The 22380-nt window shown below is 37.4% G+C and overlaps 1 protein-coding gene across 23 annotated transcripts in view; it reads right to left on the bottom strand.

Annotated features, from left to right (window-relative positions):
• The window catches only part of TIA1 (TIA1 cytotoxic granule associated RNA binding protein), a 40940-nt gene that overhangs the window by 2157 nt on the left and 16403 nt on the right, over nt 1–22380 (bottom strand). For 9 of the 23 annotated variants that reach the window (XM_064572371.1, XM_064572368.1, XM_045884813.3 and 6 more), the window contains 7 exons: nt 19634–19709; nt 15861–15969; nt 15378–15473; nt 15176–15260; nt 14445–14568; nt 13346–13491; nt 9526–12238 (listed from right to left, as the gene is read on the bottom strand). In XM_064572371.1, the coding sequence (XP_064428441.1) occupies nt 12112–12238; nt 13346–13491; nt 14445–14568; nt 15176–15260; nt 15378–15473; nt 15861–15969; nt 19634–19709 (763 nt within the window). In that variant the 3' untranslated portion in view covers nt 9526–12111. Of the gene's footprint in view, nt 1–6412; nt 6959–9306; nt 12239–13345; nt 13492–14444; nt 14569–15175; nt 15261–15377; nt 15474–15728; nt 15970–19633; nt 19710–20410; nt 20477–20549; nt 20654–20891; nt 21675–22380 lie in introns of those variants that run through there. The other 14 variants (XM_064572369.1, XM_045884814.3, XM_045884811.3 and 11 more) reach the window with 11 other exon arrangements.

Raw genomic sequence — 22380 nt, 5'->3', positions numbered from 1 at the left:
AAGATCTGCAGTTGACAATCTGCAACTTGACTATGTATGTTAGTATGGACTTCATTTTATTTATCCCTCTTAGGATTTATTGTGATTCTTGGATCTGAGAATTCCTAGCTTTCTACAATTCTGGAAAATTCAGTCATTATCTCTTCAGATATTGTCTATCCCAAATTGTTTTATTTTGTGGAACTCCAGTTTAAATGTATTTTAGGGGCGTCTGGCTGGCTTAATCAGTAGAGCATGGGACTCTTGATATTGGGGTTGTGGGTTCGAGCCCCATGTTGGGTGTAGAGATTACTTAAAATCTTTTTTGAAAATGTATTTTAGATTTCTCATTTTATTTTCCATGCTCTTCCCCTATATTCTATTCCTTTGCCTCTGTACTGTTCCAATGTACAGATTTCTTCATCTCTGTCTAAATTGGGTTAGTCAGTCCACTGAATTTTTAATTTTAGCTATTGTATTTTTAATTTCTAGAGGGTTTATCAGTTTCTTTTAAAATTCTGCTAATCATTTGATAGTTACTTCTTCCTTGCTCATATTTTTATCGCAGCCTTTATTTTTAAAGACATATGAAATATAGTTATTACATATTCAATATATGATTACTATAATGGCTAAAGTCCTTGGAGGTCAAATTCTGCTGTTCTTTGTTTCTGTTGAATCCCTCCTGGGTCTTGTTTCTTCATATGTTTGATAGTTTTTGATTGTGAGCTCCTGATTATTTTAATTTGTTTACTGTTTTTAAAGAAAAGTTTTTGTTTTTTTTTTAAGATTTTATTTATTCATTTGACAGAGAGATAGAGCCAGAGAGCACAAGCAGAGGAAATGGCAGAGGAAGAGGGAGAAGCAGGCTCTGCACTGAGCAGGGAGCCTGATGTGGGACTTGATCCTAGGACCCTGGGATCATGACCTGAACTGAAGGCAGACACTTAACCATCTGAGCCACCCAGGCACCCCCTCATTGATGATTTTAATCTGAGTTAATCCTGAGGGGCCTGGGTATGGGATACACTCTTCCAGAAAGGATTTGTGAGTATCCAGACTACATACAGGATTCCTGGGTGGCTCAGTCGTCAAGCGTCTGCCTTCCGCTCAGGTCATGATCCCAGAGTCTTGGGATAGAGCCCCGCATGGGGCTCCCTGCTCGGCGGGAAGACTGCTTCTCCCTCTCCCACTCCCCCTGCTTGTATTCCCCTCTCTCGCTGTGTCTCTCTCTGTCAAATAAATAAATAAAATATTTTAAAAATAAATAAAAATAAAAATCTAATCAAGAGAATATGAACAATTATGTCACAGAAAAGAAATACAAATATCCAATTATCATGGAAAAACTGATTAACTTTACTTGGACTGGTGTAATACAATTAAAGAGATCATTTTACATGCATCAAGTTGTTGCAAAAATAAAAGCTCAACGATCAGCAGGGGCTCCTGGATGGCTCAGTCGTTAAGCGTCTGCCTTCGGCTCAGGTCATGATCCCGGGGTCCTGGGATCGAGCCCCATGTCGGGCTCCCTTCTCTGTGGGAAGCCTGCTTCTCCCTCTCCCTCTGCCTCTCCCCCTACATGTGCGCTCTCTCTGTATCTCTGTGTCTTGAATAAATAAAATCTTTAAAAAAAAAAAAAAGCTTAATCAGCAGTTGGTAAAGGTGGGGGTAAATAAGTACTTTCTGACATCATTTTTTAGAGTGTAAAACGGTACAGTCTTTTAGGAGGGCAACTTAACACAATACAATTTTTACAATTCATGTTTCTTTAACCCATCCTTCAAATTTTTTTTAAGGTTTTATTTATTTATTTGCCAGAGAGAGAGTGTATGAGAGCACAAGCAGGGGGGAGGGGCAGGCAGAGGGAGAAGCAGGCTCCCCGCTGAGCAAAGAGCCCAATGCAGGACTTGATTCTAGGTCTCTGGGATCATGAAGGCAGACGCTTAACCGACTGAGCCACCCAGGCGTCCCCCAACCTTCAATTTCTGTGTATCTTAGAGAAACAGTATACACCCTCACAAAAACACATTCTTTAATGATAGTTCCAACTTTTTATATAAAAAGGACGTGAATGTTTTTTGTTCTATACTTCCAGATGGTTGAATGGTGGGGTTGTTTTTTTTTGTGGTCATTAATTTTGTAATTGTATTTATTCATTCAATATTCATTTAATTTTGTAATTTATTGTATTGATGTATATTGCTTTCTTAAACCCATCTCCTCTTTCTCTCCTTCCTTCTCTCTATAGCCAAATGAACAGGAAGCCAATCTGCACTAACTAAACTGTTCTCACCTCCCACTCCTTAACCCACTGCAGTCCACATTCTGCACCCACTACCTCACTGAAAATGCTCACTTTAAAGGTACTTCCTTATTGCTAAACCCAGTGGAGTTTTTTTTTTTCACACTTATATTGTTCCTTCCTGCAGTATTTGACACACTTGACTACTACTATTTCCTTCAAGTTTTTCCACCTTGATTTCTGCAACATCAAGGACCCCCCTGTATTTCTCCCACCCATCAAGCAGCTCTTTCTCAATCTCCTTTGCAAGCTTCTCTGCCTCTGCCCCCTTAAACATGATGGACCGAAGAGTTTTCTCACTTTAGCATTTCTCTGGGTGATTTCCATTCCATGGATTTCGAACTATCACCTAAATGCAGATGACTCCCATCTCTAATATTCAGCCTGAATCTCCCTTCTAAATTCCGTATCATTACCTACTGGTTATTTCTGATTGTCACACATGTCCAAGCTGCATGTTGAAGGCTGGATCTCATTAGCTCTCCTTTCCTGTCCTCTAACTAGCTTCTAGCTTTACTTGCCCTCACAAACTGCACCTTTGCCTTTTCCCACCCCAGTAACTAGCCCCACCATCCATCTGCTTTTTCTTTTTTTTTTTTTTTAAAGATTTTATTTATTTATTTGAGACAGAGAGAATGAGAGAGACAGAGAGCACATGAGAGGGGGGAGGGTCAGAGGGAGAAGCAGACTCCCCGCCGAGCAGGGAGCCCGATGCGGGACTCGATCCTGGGACTCCAGGATCATGACCTGAGCCGAAGGCAGTCGCTTAACCAACTGAGCCACCCAGGCGCCCCCCATCTGCTTTTTCAAGCCAGGAGCCTGGGAGATATCTTGACTAAACACAAACTAGATCAATGGATCCTTTGGACCTTCAGGATAAAAAAAGTTCAGATTACTTGACATGGCATAAAGAATTAGCCCTGAGTTGGTCTTTTAGTTTTAGCTCTTACCACCTCACACCTAGTACTCTAGTTGATAGTACCATCAGCACATGGTAGAAAAGCCATTTGGTCAAAATCAGATTGTACAAGATAAAAGTTTAATTGACTAAATTTAACAAACATGTATTAAGGACCTATTATTTAGCAGGTACTGGACATATACCGTATTGAAGAAAACGGCTGCCAGCTTTGCTTTAGTGAAGAACACAAGATTTTTTTTTTTTTAAGATTTTATTTATTTATTTGACAGAGAGAGCGACAGCGAGAGAGGGAACACAAGTAGGGGGAGTGGGAGAGGGGGAAGCAGGCTTCCCTTGGAGCAGGAAGCCTAATGCGGGGCTCGATCCCAGGACCCTGGGATCATGACCTGAGCCGAAGGCAGACACTTAACGACTGAGCCACCCAGGCGCCCCTTTTTTATTTTGAAGAAGTTTTAAAAAATATAATCATACAGGGGCACCTGGGTGGCTCAGTCGTTAAATGTCTGCCTTCGGCTCAGGTCATGATCCCAGGGTCCTGGGATCGAGCCCCATATCGGGCTCCCTGCTCAGCAGGGAGTCTGCTTCTCCCTCTGCCTCTGCCTTCTGTTCCCCCTGCTTGTGCTGTCAAATAAATAAATAAAATATAAAAAAATAAAAAGAAACTTAAAGATGAATGTGGAGCAGAAAGGCTTATGGGAGAGTGGAGAATGGTTTGCTATGAAGTTGGAAAGTTCATATTGCACAGAAGGCATTGCAGACCATATTATTTATTTTTAAAGATTTTATTTTTAAGTAATCTCCATACCCAACATGGGCTTGAACTCAACCCCAAGATCAAAAGTCTCATGTTCTATTCACTGAGCCAGCCAGGCACCCCCCTTACTAAAGATTTTAGATTACATCTTAAATGCAATTTGAAGCAAACTTTCAAGCGACAGGGTGTGTGTGGGTCACAATTGGATTTACTTTTTTTTGGTTTTTTAAAGATTTTATTTATTTATTTGACAGAGAGAGACACAGCGAGAGAGGGAACACAAGCAGGGGGAGTGGGAGAGGGAGAAGCAGGCTTCCTGCGGAGCAGGGAGCCCGATGCGGGGCTTGATGCCAGGACCCTGGGATCATGACCTGAACCGAAGGCAGACGTTTAATGACTGAGCCACCGAGGCGCCCCTGGATTTACTTGTTTAAAAGATTCTTTTGGGGTTCTGATTCTGTAGAAACATGTTAGCAGCCTGGTTCTGGATCTTTTCACTCCTAGAAACCATAGAGCGCAACAAGGAAAACATAATGACCACTGACCCCACAAACACTATCTTAGGTGACACTAAGGAGGCAGAGAAAACTTACAAATTCCACATTGAGTGGTACTGGATGGGAGGCCAACAGAGTGTACTGTGGGAAGAATGGGGTGAGTGGGCTGGTGGTGGCAGATCCCACTCTGCTAATATTCATTCTGAGAAGAGCCACACTCTGCGTGGAGCCTGCTGTGAGGACTGAACAAGTGAGTGCTGGGAGTGGTAGGGAAGGAAGAAAGAGGTGTGTAGTGCCTGGGATTCCAGAGGTCTTTCAGAAAGCAAGTTAGGGGATCTCCTTGAAAGGCAGGAATTAGGTCTCTTAATGTAGCAGATGAAGGAACCCAGGGAGATGAGAGTCCACATAGAACTTCTGAGCAAGGTCACATCCTGGGGCGCCTGGGTGGCTCAGTCGGTTAAGCGTCTGCCTTCAGCTCAGGTCATGATCCTGGGGTTCTGGGATCGAGCCCCATGTCAGGCTCCCTGCTCAGCAGGGAGCCTGCTTCTCTCTCTCCCTTTGCTGTTCGCACCACCAGTCCTATTCCCTGTTCTCTCTCTCTCAAATAAATAAAATCTTAAAAAAAAAGTCACATCCCAAGAGAGAGAATTCATTGTAGCCAGAGGAGGGAGGTAAGAAAACTGGATGGGGTTCCTCTCCTTCATTCTCCTAACGGTTTCAAATACAAATAAATAGAAAGGAATTAACACAACACCTGTGTAGATACTCTAAAAATATGAAATAGCAAAACTACCTAGAGTTTCCCTGGAGAAAACACACAAGAAAAATGTTCCCACAAAGCAGCTGCGGATAATACACCAACATTCTAATGTGAATCAAACCAACCTAATGAAGCAAATGCAGCTAAGAAATACAAGAATTCCTCACACCTCTCAGGATGGCAAAAATAAAAAAACACAGGAAACAAGGGTTGGTGAGAAGGCGGAGAAAAAAGGAATCCTCATGCGCTGCTGGTGGGAATGCAAACTGGTGCAGCCACTGTGGAAAACAGTATGGAGGTTCCTCAAAAAATTAAAAATAGAATTACCGTATGATCCAGTAATCTCACTACTAAATATTTTCCCAAATATATATATATGCCCTCCTAGGTTTATTGCAACATTAACTGCAATAGCCAAATTACGGCAACAGCCCAAGTGCCCATTAACAGATGAATGGATAAAGATGTGGGGTTTACACACACACACACACACTATTACTCAGCCATGAAAAAGAATAAAATATTGCCACTTGCAAAAACATGGATGGATCTGGGGTATAATACTAAGTGAAATAAGTCAGAGACAAATGATTTGACTTATATGTGATTTCACTTATATGTGGAATTTAAGAAACAAAACAAATGAAGAAATAAAAAGACAAACCAAAAAAACTCTTAACTACAGAGAACAAACTGATGGTTGCCAGAGGGGAGGTGGGTGGGTTGATGGGTGAAAACAGGTGATGGGGATTAAGAGTAACTTATCTTGATCAGCACTTAGTAATGCACAGAACTGTGGAATCACTATATTGTACACCTAGAACTAATACAACACTGTATACTAACTCTACTGGAATTAAAATTAAAAAAAAAAAAACACAAAAAAACAAGAACTCAGGGAAGATTTGTCCCTGAAGTGAAACAGAAATTGGTAATAACTTAGGAAACAGAAAATGACAAAACCCATTTCATGAATGAAGACCAGGGACACCTGAGTGGCTCAGTCAGTTGAGCAGGCGACTCCTGGTTTCTGCTCAGGTCATGATCTCAGGGTCTGAGATGGAGCCCCACATCAGGGTCCATGCTCAGTGGGAAGTCTGCTTGTGGATTCTCTCTCCCTCTGCCCCTCCCCTCATTCATTCACTCTTGATCTCTAAAATAAATAAATCTTTTTTTTTTTTTAAGATTTTATTTATTTCATTGACAGAGAAAGAGAAACAGCGAGAAAGGGAACACAAGCAGGGGGAGTGGGAGAGGGAGAAGCAGGTTTCCCGCCAAGCAAGGAGCCCAATGCAGGGCTCGATCCCAAGACCCCGGAACCATGACCTGAGCTGAAGGCAGCCTTTTAACCAACGGAGCCCACCCAGGCGCCCCTAAAAGAAACAGATCTTAGAAAAAAAAAAGACTAAATTAAAAGGAGCACAAGTGAATCTGGAAACCGTAGGAAGCATGTTACAGAACAGAGATTAGAAATGAGAACAAGCAAACAAAAAGATAAAAAGAACTAAGAACAAATGATAGAAACATGATAGGCAGAGGATATCCAACAATATTCTAAGCAGGGGAATACTACAAATATTTACGAATGTAATTCAAGAAAACTTCTTAAATACCTTAGTACATGTACTTGGCCCAGGAAGGGAATGTTTCCTTTTCGTTAGGATGTTTTTCGCGACAATTGCCTCTTCTCACTTGCCTGATTTTCTTCCAACATTAAAGTCTTCTTACATCGTCCACCCTCCTGTAAAATGGCTCATTCTGTAATTATCTACATAGCCCAACCTGTCAGATGATCAAGTTGAGCCCTCTGACCATCAATCTAGACTGGCTGCCAAGTTGCTTCACAACTGTTATCCAGGACTCCCATGTTGGACCCCATTCCTAGACACATTTTTTGATTTGCTCTCATTTTTATGGAGCTTATCCAGTAACTGAGAACCAGTGAATTCAGGGAAGAGAATTTGCACATCCAAAAATGTCTTTATTCAATGTTCACCCATGGCAGTGCATGTGTGTGTATAAAATATCATTGGATATATAATTCAAACTTTTGAAGACACTACCCCACGCACGGATCCCTAGTTTCTAGTGTTGCTGTTGAGTATTATTCTCAATTCTTTTGCTCTCTGGTAAATTTTATTCTCTTCATGTCTGGTGTCCTAAAATTTCATGGTGATGTGCCTTTCCATGGGTCTTTAATATTTATTGTGCTAATTCAATAATAGCTTTTTTTCAATCTTGAGACTCAAGTTTATCAAGGAAATTTTATTTTCTAATAAATTTCAACCACTGCTTTATTTTCTCTGTTCTCTTCCTGGAACTCCTGTTGGTTGTATTTAAACCTCCTGAATTGATTCCAATTTATTTTCCCCCTCCATTTTTTTTTTTTTTTTTTTAAGATTTTATTTGAGAGAGAGCGAGCGAGCAAGCAGGGAGAGTGGGAGAGAGAAGCAGGCTTCCCGCTGAGCAGGGAGCCCGATGCGGGGCTCGATCCCAGGACCCTGTGATCATGACCTGAGCCGAAGGCAGACGCTTAACGACTGAGCCACCCAGGTGCCCCTCCCCCTCCATTTTGGATTTCTGTTCTAGAACATTTCCTTGTCTTTTAATATTCTCACTGAATGTATTCATATTTTAATTTCTTCTAACATTTTATTAGTATCCTGTTCTAATTTCTTAGAGTATCTTCTTATATCTGAGGATATTACAATGCTTAGAAGTTTGTTGGATTCTTGAGAATTGCTTTTTGTTTAGATCTTTCACAATTACCCTCAATTTCTGGTGATTTTCTTTTTAAAGATTTTATTTATTTGAGAGAGAAAGCATGAGCAGGGGGAGGGGCAGAGGGAGAAGCAAGGTTCCCACTGAGCAGGGAGCCCGATGTGGGGCTTGATCCCATGACTCTGGGATCATGACCTGAGCCGAAGGAAGACGCTTAACCGACTGAGCCACCCAGGTGCCCAATTTCTGGTGATCTTTAGCTGTCTTTATTTAAAAGTGAAGCACTGAACACCTGTTTGGAAGACTTGTGTACATGGACAGGGCTTACTGATTGGCATTCTCCACTGTAAGAGGATTGGTGGCCAGCTGGCTTTTTGGTGGGGACCCTCAAATGTCAGCATCTGTCTTTTCTTTCTAAAGTTGTTTATTTTTTCCATGTAAGCATCCTCCAAATCCTAGAACTGGACAAGGATAAGGAGCTAGGAATCTAACTTCCCTGGTATTAGTAAAATTGTACTAAATCCCTATTCCTAGCCTAGTAATCCTGAGACGGATGTCTACTTTTTCCTTTTTTAGTTGAATTACTATCAGAACTTCAGCTGCTTCCAACATCAGAGGCCATAATATAAAATCCTATTCAAGTTAGACACATTCATGTATGTTTTATTAAGCCTCCTAAATTAAAATGTGTTGTTTTTGGGACGCCTGGGTGGCTCAGTTGTTTAAGCATCTGCCTTCAGCTCAGGTCATGATCTCAGGGTCCTGGGATTGAGTCCCGCATCGGGTTCCTTGCTCAGCAGGAAGCCTGCTTTTCCCTCTGCCTGCCACTCCCCCTGCTCGTGCTTTCTCTCCTTCTCTCTCTCTGACAAATAAATAAAATCTTTAAAAATAAAATAAAATAAAATGTGTTGTTTTGAAGGTAGGTTCTTGCAGTTCTAAACACAACAGTCAAAATTGCAGTGACAGGAAAAAATGGAAAAACCTCCCACAAAAAAACGATTTTGTCTTTAGAACTATTTTTCATTGAAAGAAGTTTTTTGTTTGTTTTAAAGTAGTCTCTACACCCAACGTGGGACTTGAGCTCACAACCCCACGATCAAGTGTTGGATGTTTTCTACCAACTGAGCCAGCCAGGTGCCTCTAAAGGGTTTGCTTTTTAATTCCTACAAACACACTTTACTTTCCAATTTTCAACCTCAAGAGCACCCCACAGCAAACCTAACTCTTTGTGTATATAATCTAGTCCCTACCAACCACCTTCTCGTATGTCAACTGAACTCTAACACACATAAAAAAGGAAGACGAGCAAGCACAGGGACAAACCAGGAAAATAAAACTACAATGTGGAACTAATTTTCAACAGGGAGATAGTATCAACAAGGAAAATGAGATCCTAGTTTTATAATGAGTTAAATCTACAGAATGCCAATTCTTTGTGGTATTAAATAGTAATCCAATGCAAACCATGGTTTCTGGAATAAGGTTAAAAAAAAAATCTAACAAATACCTGAGTGAATATAACAATATGGTTAGACCAAAAAGAAAAATCTTTCACACACAATAATCACTGCAAGAAGATCCCACAGGTTATAGAAAACATAAAGGAACTTTAATATCCAAACAGTCAGGGCAAAGAATACTGGATTAACGACCCATTAAGTGTGAATCACTTCAGGTTCTTTACAGTACCAGATGTATTTTATAGTAAAATCTGAATGCATATTGCAGAGAACGAAACCATTTTTAAAACTTTAATTTCCTTACCTGATACTAATACCAGTATTATTTTTAGACTAAAAAATCTTTTAATGATTTTAACACTAGGAGTAAGATTTAAACCAAAGTTAGCAATGTTCCTGAAATGTCAATTTGTTCAGTAGTAACTTTTTTGAGAAATACCAGTTTCTTCTCAAAAAGTAGTTAATGTACACTTTAAAATTTGTGCAATAAGAAAATATACTGGCTAATAAAAAGTGTTACTTGAGAAAGTCAAAATGAAAGAAAAACTATACTTTTGCTTAAATTACTTATGCCCAAATAATTTACCCTGCAGTCCACAGATGTACAGGAAATAAAATATTTTTGAGTAAGAAAAATAATAAGGGTCTTAAAATAGAAACATAAACCAGAAGAATCTAAAAATAGCTTCCTGATATTTTACTTTTTGAGTATTTCATTTAAGCTGCTTCTGGTCCCATGTCCTGATCTGTAGACGTTAAAAAGGAAATAAAATTCCCAAGTATTTAAAAAATTTACTCATCTTCCATAAAGCAACTTTTAATGTATCAACACTTAAAAATACACAGTGACGTACGTAATGAAACATCAGTACAACTGCATAGAATTGAGCTCCAGAGAATTAAACACTTATGAGCTGTCTTTCCTGGGCTCTGGTTTACATGAATATTGGCTTTAGAGACCAGCTTCATTTGCTCCTACCTGGAAGAGACAAGGCCAGGAAACTTAAGATTTCACAGGCCTTTTCTGTTGCTAAATGCTAGGAGCTCTCTGAAGGTCTTAAAAACAACAAACCATCCAAATATGTATACTGAGGACTCTTCCCCCTTGTGAGTAAAGGAAGAAGAAAGTTTGTGACTTTCACTGAAAACAAAACAAAAATCTCCCACAACTCTTCTAAGAGACTCTGAAATGTACTAGAAATTTCAAAACTAGAACAATGCCATCAAAGATTAAACCTAATGCTCGGAGCCACCCCAAAATAATAAAATTGGGAACTCCAGGAAAACAGGTACCAAAAGAATCAAAATAATGATTGCACTGAGGATTCTCCTCTTTGAAGGCTGTTTAAGGAGGTAGGATTTTAAGGTTTTTGTTTTGTTTTGTTTTGTTTTGTTTATCTTTTGGCCTCTGAACATTTAAAAAATGCTTTGCCCGGCTGGTCCTTCAGGCTGATTTTGAAGTGCACAACGAACTCCAAGCCTGATATAGGATATTCTACAGTTTCACAGCTATCATTTGTACGTATTAAAATTAAGTTAATTTACTCTTTTTGAGTAAATATAACTAGAAAATGGCAAATTAATATATTCCTTTACATACAACTTTGTGTCTCAAAATTCTTGAAAAACAAGAGCAGATGACTTTGTATTCAAAGACTACCAAAGTGTGTATTTGATATTCACATGCAAACAACTTAAAACCTTTGAAATCTCCTGTCAACTCTGCATGATGCCTTTAAGAAGGAAATGACATACAAAGCTTGCTAACTGTGCAAAATATTAAATTGCTAAAACATTTTACAGAATGAAACAATACACATAAATGTAGAAGTTGACACATGAAATTAACACAGGCTCATAAGAACGTCTCACATTTCAGAGATTTTCTTTAGTAGCAAGTTTTTGCTTTTATATTTCCTGGTACACAGCAAAGTTTATCACAGAAGATAAAAATCCTTTAAACAAATCCAAGAGTGAATTCTTGAGGCACCTTCTCATATAAAACACAAAATGAATGCAATTATCAATCCATCTGAGAAAAGTTTTCAATCTAAGTGAACATCATTTTTTTCCCCATTTAAGTATATTTTACAGAAATTTAATAAGGCAAGACAAATTTGTGAAAAATGTAGTTACAAAAATGATGTAAACTTATAATTTATATTTTAAAACCCCAAAGGGAAAACAGTGGAGATGGGACAGTTCAAACAATGCTTTTAAAAAAACAAAAAACAAAAAACCCTAAAACAGAATTGTGCACAAGCTGAAGATTACAAAGAACTTCTAGACTTTGCACAGTTTTGGTACTTCATTTTTTTTTTTAACATCTTTATATTACATGTTTTAAATCATATCAGGAATGCAAACTAGAACTGCACACTACTTTAGTGGAAAAAAGTTCAACATTGTGCAATTTTCTGCCTCTTAATTTTAAAAAAGTGGCAGCAATCCCTGCATTTGTATTTGAAACAAGGATCTGAGAAACTTTATCAAAAAAGGTAATGAAGGCAAAAATTGGCAGACATCCAGCATCTTGTTTCTTTTTAAAACAATGTGGATGATAAGTAATTTCATGATTAAAAATGAATCTTTTAAATAAATACATTGTATCTGACATTTGCACTGACTGATTTGATAAATCTTTAAGTAAACAACGGCTTTACTACACTCCCTGTAGCCTCAAGCCACTGGCTTTAGATTATGGAGTCCTTTTTCACTGGGTTTCATACCCTGCCACTCGATACCCTGCAGGCTGATTAGGCAACATGCTGCCATTCTGTCCTGGAGGTGGCTGCACTCCATAATTTGGTCCCATCCATGGTGCAGAAGACTGTGTCTGACTGGTAGAAAATGTGAAAGAAGCAGAGAGGAGGGGAAATCCACTGATTAAAATAAAATGTAACGCCGAGAAAAAATAACATATACATAGAAAAAATACTTTTACTTAAGCCCAAATATAAGAATAATGGTTATGCCAAGCAAAGGCAAAAGTTTTTTCTCTTAAAAACAAGCATCCTCATAGTGTTTAATTTGTGCAGTTTAATTTTGTTAGTTTAATATAGCTAAAAAAAAAAAAAAAAATACCCTTTACCTGTAAACATTTCTCTCCTTTGAATTCAGAAAAAAGTCATTTCTAATCTCAGAAAGGAAAACTGTGCACCTGGGTTAGACATAAATTGAACAAACCACTACCTGAAAGAAACTCGATCATTTGGCACAATAGAGACTACCACTTATATTACTCCAAAAAAAAACATTAAAACAATTATTAGCATATGTAAGCTCATAATATTTTTCAACATTACAAATATAAGGTTCTTTTATTTTTTAAAAGATTTTATTTTTAAGTAAGCTACATCCAACACAGGGCGCAAACTTACAACCCCAAAACCAAAAGTCTCATGCTCTAATGGCTGAGCCAGCCAGGCACCCCACAAATACAAGATTCTTTTAAAATAAAAAATGCAAAGTATTTTTAGTTTCTTTTTCAAAAATTTAAGTGAAATTTCATAATTCAAGGTGTATAAAGCAGCATTCATATAACAATATGTAATAAACCCTATAGTGCAGAAAAAAAAAGCATAACGAATAAAACAACTAGCATCAAAATAACTGTATCCAAGAATGGCTAAATGATCATTACTCAAATAAAAAGCTTAGCATTATTAAGCTCTCATTTTCTTACTTTAATATGAGTTGATTCATTACCAAGCATTACTAAAATTCTTTTAACACTGGTTATGCCTCAGAGCAGCACATTTCCAGAGAAATTTTTAAAGAAATACACTTAAAACTATAAATTAAAAACAGCTCTAAACTAAGTCCTTCAAAGGCTAAAACTTGCTTTAGACAGAGGACCACATTACCTACTAATTACTTAAAATCTCTTCCTAAGTTCTTAACTTTTTCAAAGACTAATAATAAAGGAGAAAAGAAAATATGCTTACTTAAATCCCTGCTGACTCCACGCCTGGCCATACATTCCATATGCAGGTACCTGCCAACCATTAGGCATATACTGGCCAATTTGTTGTGCATTTCCATACCACTGGCCCCACTGGCCATAAGCTTGTGGATACCCAATTTGATTCTGCTATTAAGTAAAATTACAACAAGTAATTTAGTATTATTTGAAGTTATATGTACACATTCACTCCTAATGTACCACAAATATATAGCCATAACACATAGGGCCATCATTGCAATTAAAATAAAAGGATAAACAAGAGTTTATGAGATAAATGTGTTAAAAAAAAAAAAAGAGTGAGGTTATACTGCTGTAACTCTTCCTCATGCTCTAAATGGCACACTCTTTGTAAGGCAGTAGGTAATGTTCCAATAATAAATATCGAACTCAGTACATGTTTAAGTGTTTTGTAAATTAAACTAGATAGGGAAAATAGAAAAGATTACTTATTCCTATATTCAGTTTACCTAAAAAACTTATATAGCTTATATAGTTTAGGATTTTCTTATTCCTTTCTTGGTGCTCCATTTACAATTTGTTCACAGAAAACTTTTTTTTTTTTTTCTTAAAGAGAGAGAGTGCAAGAGCATGCAAGACAGCGGATATTAAGCAGGCTCCACGCATAGCACAGAGCTGATGCGGGTCTTGATTTCACGACCCTGGGATCATGACCTGAACCGAAATCAAGAGTCAGATGCTTAACTGATTGAGTCATCCCAGGTGCCCCCTCACAGAAATCTTTATGGGATCACATCTGAACCATTAAAGCTGCCTGGAAAAACGTAAGCAGCAAAATATAGAAAAAATGCCAAGGCTCTAAATATATTTATAGCTTTTGTTCCAACTGAGTCAAACATGCTTGTGAGTTCTCCAAATAGTATGTGAATAAATCTACCAAGTGTTAAGAAAAAAGCCTGAACACCCTGTTAGGTAAACTACCACTCTAGAACTATAACACATACAGGAAGAGCCCTTATATATTTAGCTAGAACCTATTAACAAGGATTATCAATAATTTCATTTTAAAATAACCTATTATTAGCCCAGCAATTACTCTACAAAGTCAAGAATCCTCTCACCTGTTGCACAGGGTTTATCATATCAAGAGTTTCTTTGCCCCAATAGCATTTCACGACATGACCTTCAATGGTAGTTCCATTAACAGAAACGATTGCATGTGCTGCACTTTCATGGGAATTGAACCTATTGAAAAGAATATTAAGAATCACCAATATAAACTGTTTAAGGTACTTATGAATAAAACCCATTTTTAAAAATCAAGCTGAGCCTGAGGTATAAGAGGCACTTCACACAAAAGAGTAAGATGGTATATATATATATATATATATTTTTTTTTTTTTTTTTAAGATTTTATTTATTTATTTGAGACAGAGAGAATGAGAGAGAAAGAGCATATGAGAGGGGGGAGGGTCAGAGGGAGAAGCAGGTTCCCCGCCGAGCAGGGAGCCCGATGCGGGACTCAATCCCGGGACTCCAGGATCATGACCTGAGCCGAAGGCAGTCGCTTAACCAACTGAGCCACTCAGGCGCCCGTAAGATGGTATATTTTCTTTGGTATATTTTCCCAAAAATCCTGTAGTTCTGAAGAAACTTCTTTTAACAGAGAATGTTTTATTGATCTTGTGGTTACAAGGAAGGAGCCACTAAAACACAGTGGCAAATACTGCTAAATGCTAGAGAAATTTCTATTTCTTTACAACCAAGGTACATTTTTAAGAAAACTACTAAGTTAAATATTCAAAATGATTTTTGGGGAAAAAGTTTTTTTTAAAAAAAAAACCACCCATACCGAACAAATGAATATCCTTTATCTGGAAAGACTCGAATTTCCATTATTTGTCCAAATGGTGAAAAAGTCTGACGCATTAGTTGTTCTGTTAGATAAAAAACAAAAATAAACCACACCAAGTTATATAAAATCCTACAGACATTAAGCTTTTCAGTTAAAAAATTAACCTCAAAATGCCACACAGGTAATAAGGCTCCCATACCTGTCAGCCCGGAAGTGACACCTCCACAGTATACAGTACAGTTGCTCGGACTAGACTGATTTACAACCTCATCATATGATAGCTGTTTGGTGTTTGCTGGGGAGGGAAAAGTTTAATATTTTAAATTCATTAAATAAAATGTTCAGAAAGAAAAAAGCAGTATCAACTACCCTACTATAATGGTAATTTTTACCTTGACCAAAATGCATAATACATAATACATTTGATTGAGGATTAAACCTCCCCCAAGAACGTCTAAAAAATTACTCAATATTCTCTATTTAATAGGAGACTTGACATTAAAGACAATATCATTTATTATTTAAAATTACAAAAATGAAAACTAAGTACATTTTGAACAGTAGTCTTGATTTGCTTCTCATCTATTTCTGCAATAAGTCTCCGGGAACAGCTCTAACATTTAAAATCTAGTGTATTTTTCTCCAAAATTCCACATTTCCTTTTCTTCTCCAATACACCTACACTCATATGTACTCTTTGGAGCTGGAGGCTTTCGGGTTGCCCAGTTAGTTCTGATTTGTCTTCCACCAAGCCACTGGCCACCCATCTGTTGAATGGCGTTTTCAGCATCCTGTTCCGCACAACATTAGAAATGACAAAGAAGCCACCATTAGTTGATGTTGAAAGACCATTAGCAGTAGAGAAAATTCAGTTGCTTTTCACAAATGTCTACTGAATGAAAATGTTTTATAAAATACACAATATACAATATGTTTCCTAAAATGCAATGGTGCTTTTAAATTATCTCTTTTATTTGGATATCAGACTTTGGGAATGTTAATTACCTGAAAAAGTTCAGAGCCCCAAAGCCCTTATGAGATAGCTATTATAAAGTTCATGTAATAACTCAGACTATTATGAAAATCTCACTTTATACAATCCAACAAACTTGTGACAATATTTGGTTTCTCATTCATCCAACAAGCAAAAAGTGAACAGCTACAATGTTCTAGGCAGCAGATTAAGTGCTAGGGATTCACCGGTTAATGAGACAGACATGGTCTTGGCTGCCACAGAGCTGACATTCTTTTGGGGCCACAAACTTATCACAAATTGTGGTAAATGCCATGACAGAAGCAAAAGGATGGGAGGACCTGTCTGGCTCAGTTGGTTAAGCATCTGCCTTTGGCTCAGGTCATGATCCCAGGGTCCTGGGATGGAGCCCCATGTCAGGCTCTCTGCTCAGCTGGGAGCCTGCTTCTCTCTCTGCCAGCCAATCCCCCTGCTTGTGCACTCTCTCTCTCAAATACATTAAAAAATAAAAAATTAAAAAAAAATTAAAAAAACACAAAAGGGGGGTGCCTGGATGGCTCCGTCGGTTAAGCATCTGCCTTCGGCTCAGGTCACGATCCCGGAGTCCTGGGATCGAGTCCCGCGTTGGGCTCCCTGCTCAATGGGGAGCCTGCTTCTCCCTCTCCCTCTGCCTACCTGTGCTCTCCCTCTGTATCAAATGAATAAAGTCTTTTAAAAAAATAAAATTAAATAATACAAAAGGATGACCTACAGAATATGGGCTTTGGGATCTACTTCAGACAGCATGATTAAGGAAGCTCTCTCTAAAATATATCATGTATGCTGACACTGAGAGGAACAGGAGCTAGCCAAGTCAAAACTCCAGGGAACAAAGCCCTTGTGAAGAGAAAAGCATTGTGAAGTGTGTTCCAGCAGGAAAGAGTTTGGGATGTATCTGAAAAAAGCATGTTGGGGCACCTGGGTGGCTCAGTCGGTTAATGGTCTGCCTTCAGCTCAGGTAAAATCCCAGAGTCCCGGGATCAAGCCCTGTATCGGGCTCCCTGCTCAGTGGGGAGCCTGCTTCTCCCTCTGCCCCTCACCCTGCTTGTGCGTGTTCTCGCTCTCTCAAGTGATATATAAAATCTTAAAAAAAAAAAAAGGCCATGTTAAAGACAACTAGTTTCAGTGGAATCTAGTGAGCTAAAAAGGGTGCCAGAGGAAAAAACTAAAAGATTTTAAGAGATTATCATGATCTATGTTTTAACAAGGCCATTCTTAGCACTAGGAAGAGAATGGTTTAGGGAGGTGCCCCTGTACAACACATTTAAACAATTAGATCCCAGGGCGCCTGGGTGGCTCAGTCAGTCAAGTGTCTGACTTCAGCTCAGGTCATGATCTCAGGGTCCTGGGATTGAGCCTCAAGTCAGGCTCCTTGCTCAGCGGGGAGTCTGCTTCTCCCTCTCTCTCTGCCCTTCCCCTCCATCCACGCTCTCTCAAATAAATAAACAACAAAATAAACAATTAGATCCCAAGATACCATGTTACTATGTGAACAGCTGAGATATAATTGCAGTGCACTCTACATTCTCTTACCCAAACTTGCAAGCCATGTAAACATTTTTAAGGCAAATTTCTTATTTGGAAAATAAACTTTGGGCAAAATGGTTGCAAGCTGTTATAGCAAGTATCTGGATAGTAATAGTAAGAGTTCATATAAGGAATAACCACACAGTTCCAATGTAAGTAGACACAGGAACTAGTAAAAAAAAGTCTGATGATATTTGGTGTTAACTGCAAACATATATTTTTTAAAAAAGTCAGAAGGAACTGGCACAATAACCAATGGTCATAAACTTCACCTAAAGCCATTAAGAAAGGATACAGTATCTATTTCAAATATCTTGTTTATTAAAGAAAACCTTTCTAAAATACATTTCATACTATCAAAAACTTTTTTCTTTAAAGATTTTATTTATTTATTTGACGGGGCGGGGGGAACACAAGCAGGGGGAGTAGGAGAGGGAGAAGCAGACTCCCCGCCGAACAAGAAGCCCGATGTGGCGCTCGATCCCAGGACCCCAGGATCACGACCCGAGCCTAAGGCAGATGCCCAACGACTGAGCCACCCAGGTGCCCCCATACTATCAAAAACTTTTAATAGCTCATTTTCTTTAAACTTTTTTTTTTCCCTTAAAAAATTTCTCTATGCCTAACATGGGTCTTGAACTCCAATCCTGAGCCAGTCAGGCTCTCCTAATGGCTCATTTTTTAAGGCATTCTTTTTTTTACCCTCTAAGGTATTCTTACACAGAAAGTACAGCAGTGTTTCTGTAACTTATCTTTGGCAAATGGCAGTCCTAACATAGAAGCAATACACTAAAATCTAAGGTTAACGAAACCTTAGTATATATTCCAAGGCATATATATATTCTCCCACTTTCACTCCTGTATTTTTGAAGTGTGGCATCCCTGACATTTAATTGTTTTGAACCTTAGTTATCACACTAAAAGAGGTAAATCATTTATTTGAACTTATAATACATTTACAAGGTTCAAACTTCAAACAGTACAATACTGTGAGAAGCTTCCAACTCTGTCCCCCATTTGCCGCTCACTTCCAACTCCCAAACAGGAAACTCCACAGCAAGTTTTTTGTTTATCCCTGTGAGAGGAACACACATACCCAAAAAATACACACTCCCTTTTTTACACAAATGAGCCTTTTCAATTCATTTACCACAGAAATATTTCTATAATCAGTATTTATAGACTCCTTTTATTGTTCCGTAAGTACTAGCTATGGAAAGATTTCTATGGTATATATTTATTTTTTAAAACAACAGTACATGATTACATTGTATGGAGGATATGCCAAAGATTTCATCCCACTGACATACTGAAGATGAAGCTTTTCCTTCTGTATATACCCTATTCTCACCTCTCATTTGACAAACTGTACTATCCTTTTCTCCACAAAACACAGAAATTTCAAGTCCATGCAAATTGGTATTCAATAAATGATTGTTAAATGAAAGAAATGAGAAGACATTTTCAAATACATTAGTATATAACTTCTAAAAAGTCCCCACCCATTGGAGCATTTTATTGTTTTTATTTTTTTTAAGATTATTTATTTTTTTAGTAATCTCTGTAGGTATCCTCTTGTGAAGGTGTTAATTATCAGTGAAATAAGCAAGTGGCAGATGAAAGATAATTATTAAAACAAAATGAGTATCTTTATTTTTTTTATTATTTTTTTATTTTTAAGATTTACTTGAGAGAGAGAATGAGATAGAGAGAACATGAGAGGGGGGAGGGTCAGAGGGAGAAGCAGACTCCCCGCTGAGCAGGGAGCCTGATGAGGGACTCGATCCCAGGACCCTGAGACCATGACCTGAGCTGAAGGCAGGGCTTAACCAACTGAGCTACCCAGGCGCCCCAAAATGAGTATCTTTGGTCTTTACTCTTAAAGCACCACACACGCACTTTTGAACTGAGCTCACCCATTTGTTGAAAAAGGAGACAAAGCCATATCCTTTAGACTTTCCTGTTGCCATGTCTTTTACCACTCTGGCATCTCTGAAATCAGAAATAATCAGAAGTTTAGGTTTGCAAAGTCTCCTCTGGATATCAAGTGAGAATGTCACACACAACTCATTTTTATGTTTCATCTTCATTAAAATGAACCTTTAATGCATATTCACCTTTTATTCTATAAAATTTATCATGTATTAGCAAATGAGGCTTAATAAACATGCAAATCAGTAACTTCTTAAATACATATGTATATATTGTACAAAAACTGCCTCCCATTTCAGAAAGTTTTTAAACTTTTAAATATTAAGCATGGTAAAAGCAGCTATTCATATGAAATTACTTAATCATTTATAGGGTTCACAGGCACATTAGATGAATGGCTTTCTTGAACCATGCAACTGATAATTTTCTATTTGACACCATATACTACCTAATCATTAAAAAAATTAAAATAGAAAACTGGAAACTAAAAGAATGAGAAGCTGTATATTTCCTAAATTAATTATTTTGTTTTCTCAGATCAATCGACACCCCCCTTTTGGACTATGGGTAAATTGAGAACTTGATGTTTTCAGAAATGCTAAATCATTGAAGAAAAACACTAGACACACACTTTAGTTTTAAACTATATAAGAAAAGATTTTATACTGAATTTTAAAATAGCAATCATATAAGATTGATTGGAAACTACAAGATATAAAAGCAAAATTTTAAAAAGTCAGAAAGTAAAAAAGCACGCCAACATTTATCCACTGTGAACCGTAGCTTGTAGTTAGCCAGGGCAATTCTGTCCATTCTTCAGAGATACTCTGCAAAATAACCAGAGCCCTATTATTTGAGATTGAGTAAAAAAACCCAGCCATGATAGCTAAAACTCCATACCTCAAAAAATTGGACTCAAATTGTGCTTCACAGGCAATCTGCTTTTAAGTTAGCCAGGTATGTCACAATGCTTGTTCTCTCAGGACACATGAACAAAACAGGCACTTTCACAACAAAAACCCAAGTCAGAAAGCCATGCAATATAATTTTATATTAAAGTATACATAAGCATATTTCGATTAATTTAGGAGTGATTTATTAAGTGTTTAGGGTCAAAATGACAAAGAGGTGGTAGTGAAAAGGGACAACTAATGCAAGTCACTTCTCAATACGAAAAAATACTTATTATCGGTATGGTACACATGCATTTAATTTGGTAGCTGATTCACTTCTATACCAAAATTTGTTAGACTACCCTAAACTCAAGGAATAGAGTATAAACTGTATAAATTAGGGCAGGAAAGTACTATATCTTTTCTACTAAATATTTTAATAGGCCACCACTTACTGCACACCATCTATAAATTAAGTACTGCTGGAGGATCTCTACAGAGAATATCTGGCTATCATGAGAACCTTTCAATATATATTTATCAATTTATCTCCTTTAACAAAAAAATCAGGAAATGATGCTACCAACTGAAAATCATTCTTTTAAATTTAGAAACACTAACTCCTTGGGTAGCCGAAAACTTAGACATTATATACATTACCTCCACTGAAAATTATAATCCATAAATTATAAAGGCCTTACCAAAAAATATATATATACACCTATAATCATGGTTGATCATAAGAAAAATCTAGGCTATAATTATGATACCAACATATTTAACAAAAAGAAATTACTGATCCATGATTAAAAAGTCATTATTAAAATTGGAATATCATTTAACTTAAACTCACTGATTGTTAAACAATCTTTATCTAATCCCAAACTAAAATCCCCATGTTTTCAGAAAAGCTACTTCAGTCAAAATCAAAGCATTTAATAAAATAGCTATTGAATCTGTTAAAATGTTAGAAAATTTTTTTCTTCTTAAAGTTAAGTTTCAGGATATGTTAGCCTTGAAATATATTTAAGTCTTACTTATTTCTGAAAGGATTCTCTAAGGAAGAAGCAGCAAAGATCTAGATCAGGGTTCTTTTATCCTTCTTTAATCCTTTTATGGTCCTGTGACTACTCTGAAAATAGGATAAAACTTACAAAGATACTCCACACCAAAATGAAAACAAACACAAAATTCTGTACACAGAGATTTATAGAGCTTTTGAGAGGCCAAAGGTTAACACCTTCCTGTCTAGGTATTTGAAAGCAAGCTAACCATCATCAAAACCCTAAGATTAAAAGGAACAATCAAGAAACTAGAACTTTATTTTCCTAATTGGTTCTCACAGACAAAGAAAAATGTTGCCCAACAAGAGAGTCCATTTATAAACCCTAATCTTTTGACTGCCTTTAAAGTTAGCCTCTACTTAGGGCCATTCCTTGGTCACTGTTCATTTTTGTCCTCCTACCAATGAACCACAACTCTTCAAATAAAAACTCCCCAAATTTACCACCAATACTATTGGCATTTACTTTCCAGTCTCCTCACCTTCTCATCTCTGCTGTTGTTCTGTTCCTCAAACCAAACCAAAGCTAAAGTTTCCTTTTTACTACTCTTCTAGCTGGAACAACATTAAAAAAGCAACCAGAAACCCAAAAATTCTGTTTTCTAAATTCAACAAGTACTTCTAAGAAAATACTATAATCAACTTATTCTTACTCTATTATGGCATGCTTTTCAAAATATTAAAATTCTTTTGATGAACACTACCTTGAGCGAGCTACTTACAAAGGGCCTAAACTATATGATTAATAACAAATGCAAGCAAGACAGTGCTCCAC

This window comes from Mirounga angustirostris, unplaced genomic scaffold (assembly GCF_029215605.1).
Source record: "Mirounga angustirostris isolate CCGP_5_RB_7025 unplaced genomic scaffold, mMirAng1.0.hap1 SCAF_10, whole genome shotgun sequence".
Classification (NCBI taxonomy): Eukaryota; Metazoa; Chordata; class Mammalia; order Carnivora; family Phocidae; genus Mirounga; species Mirounga angustirostris.
The sequence above is the reverse complement of the archived record's forward strand: the minus strand, read 5'-3'. Positions and strand labels throughout refer to the sequence as shown.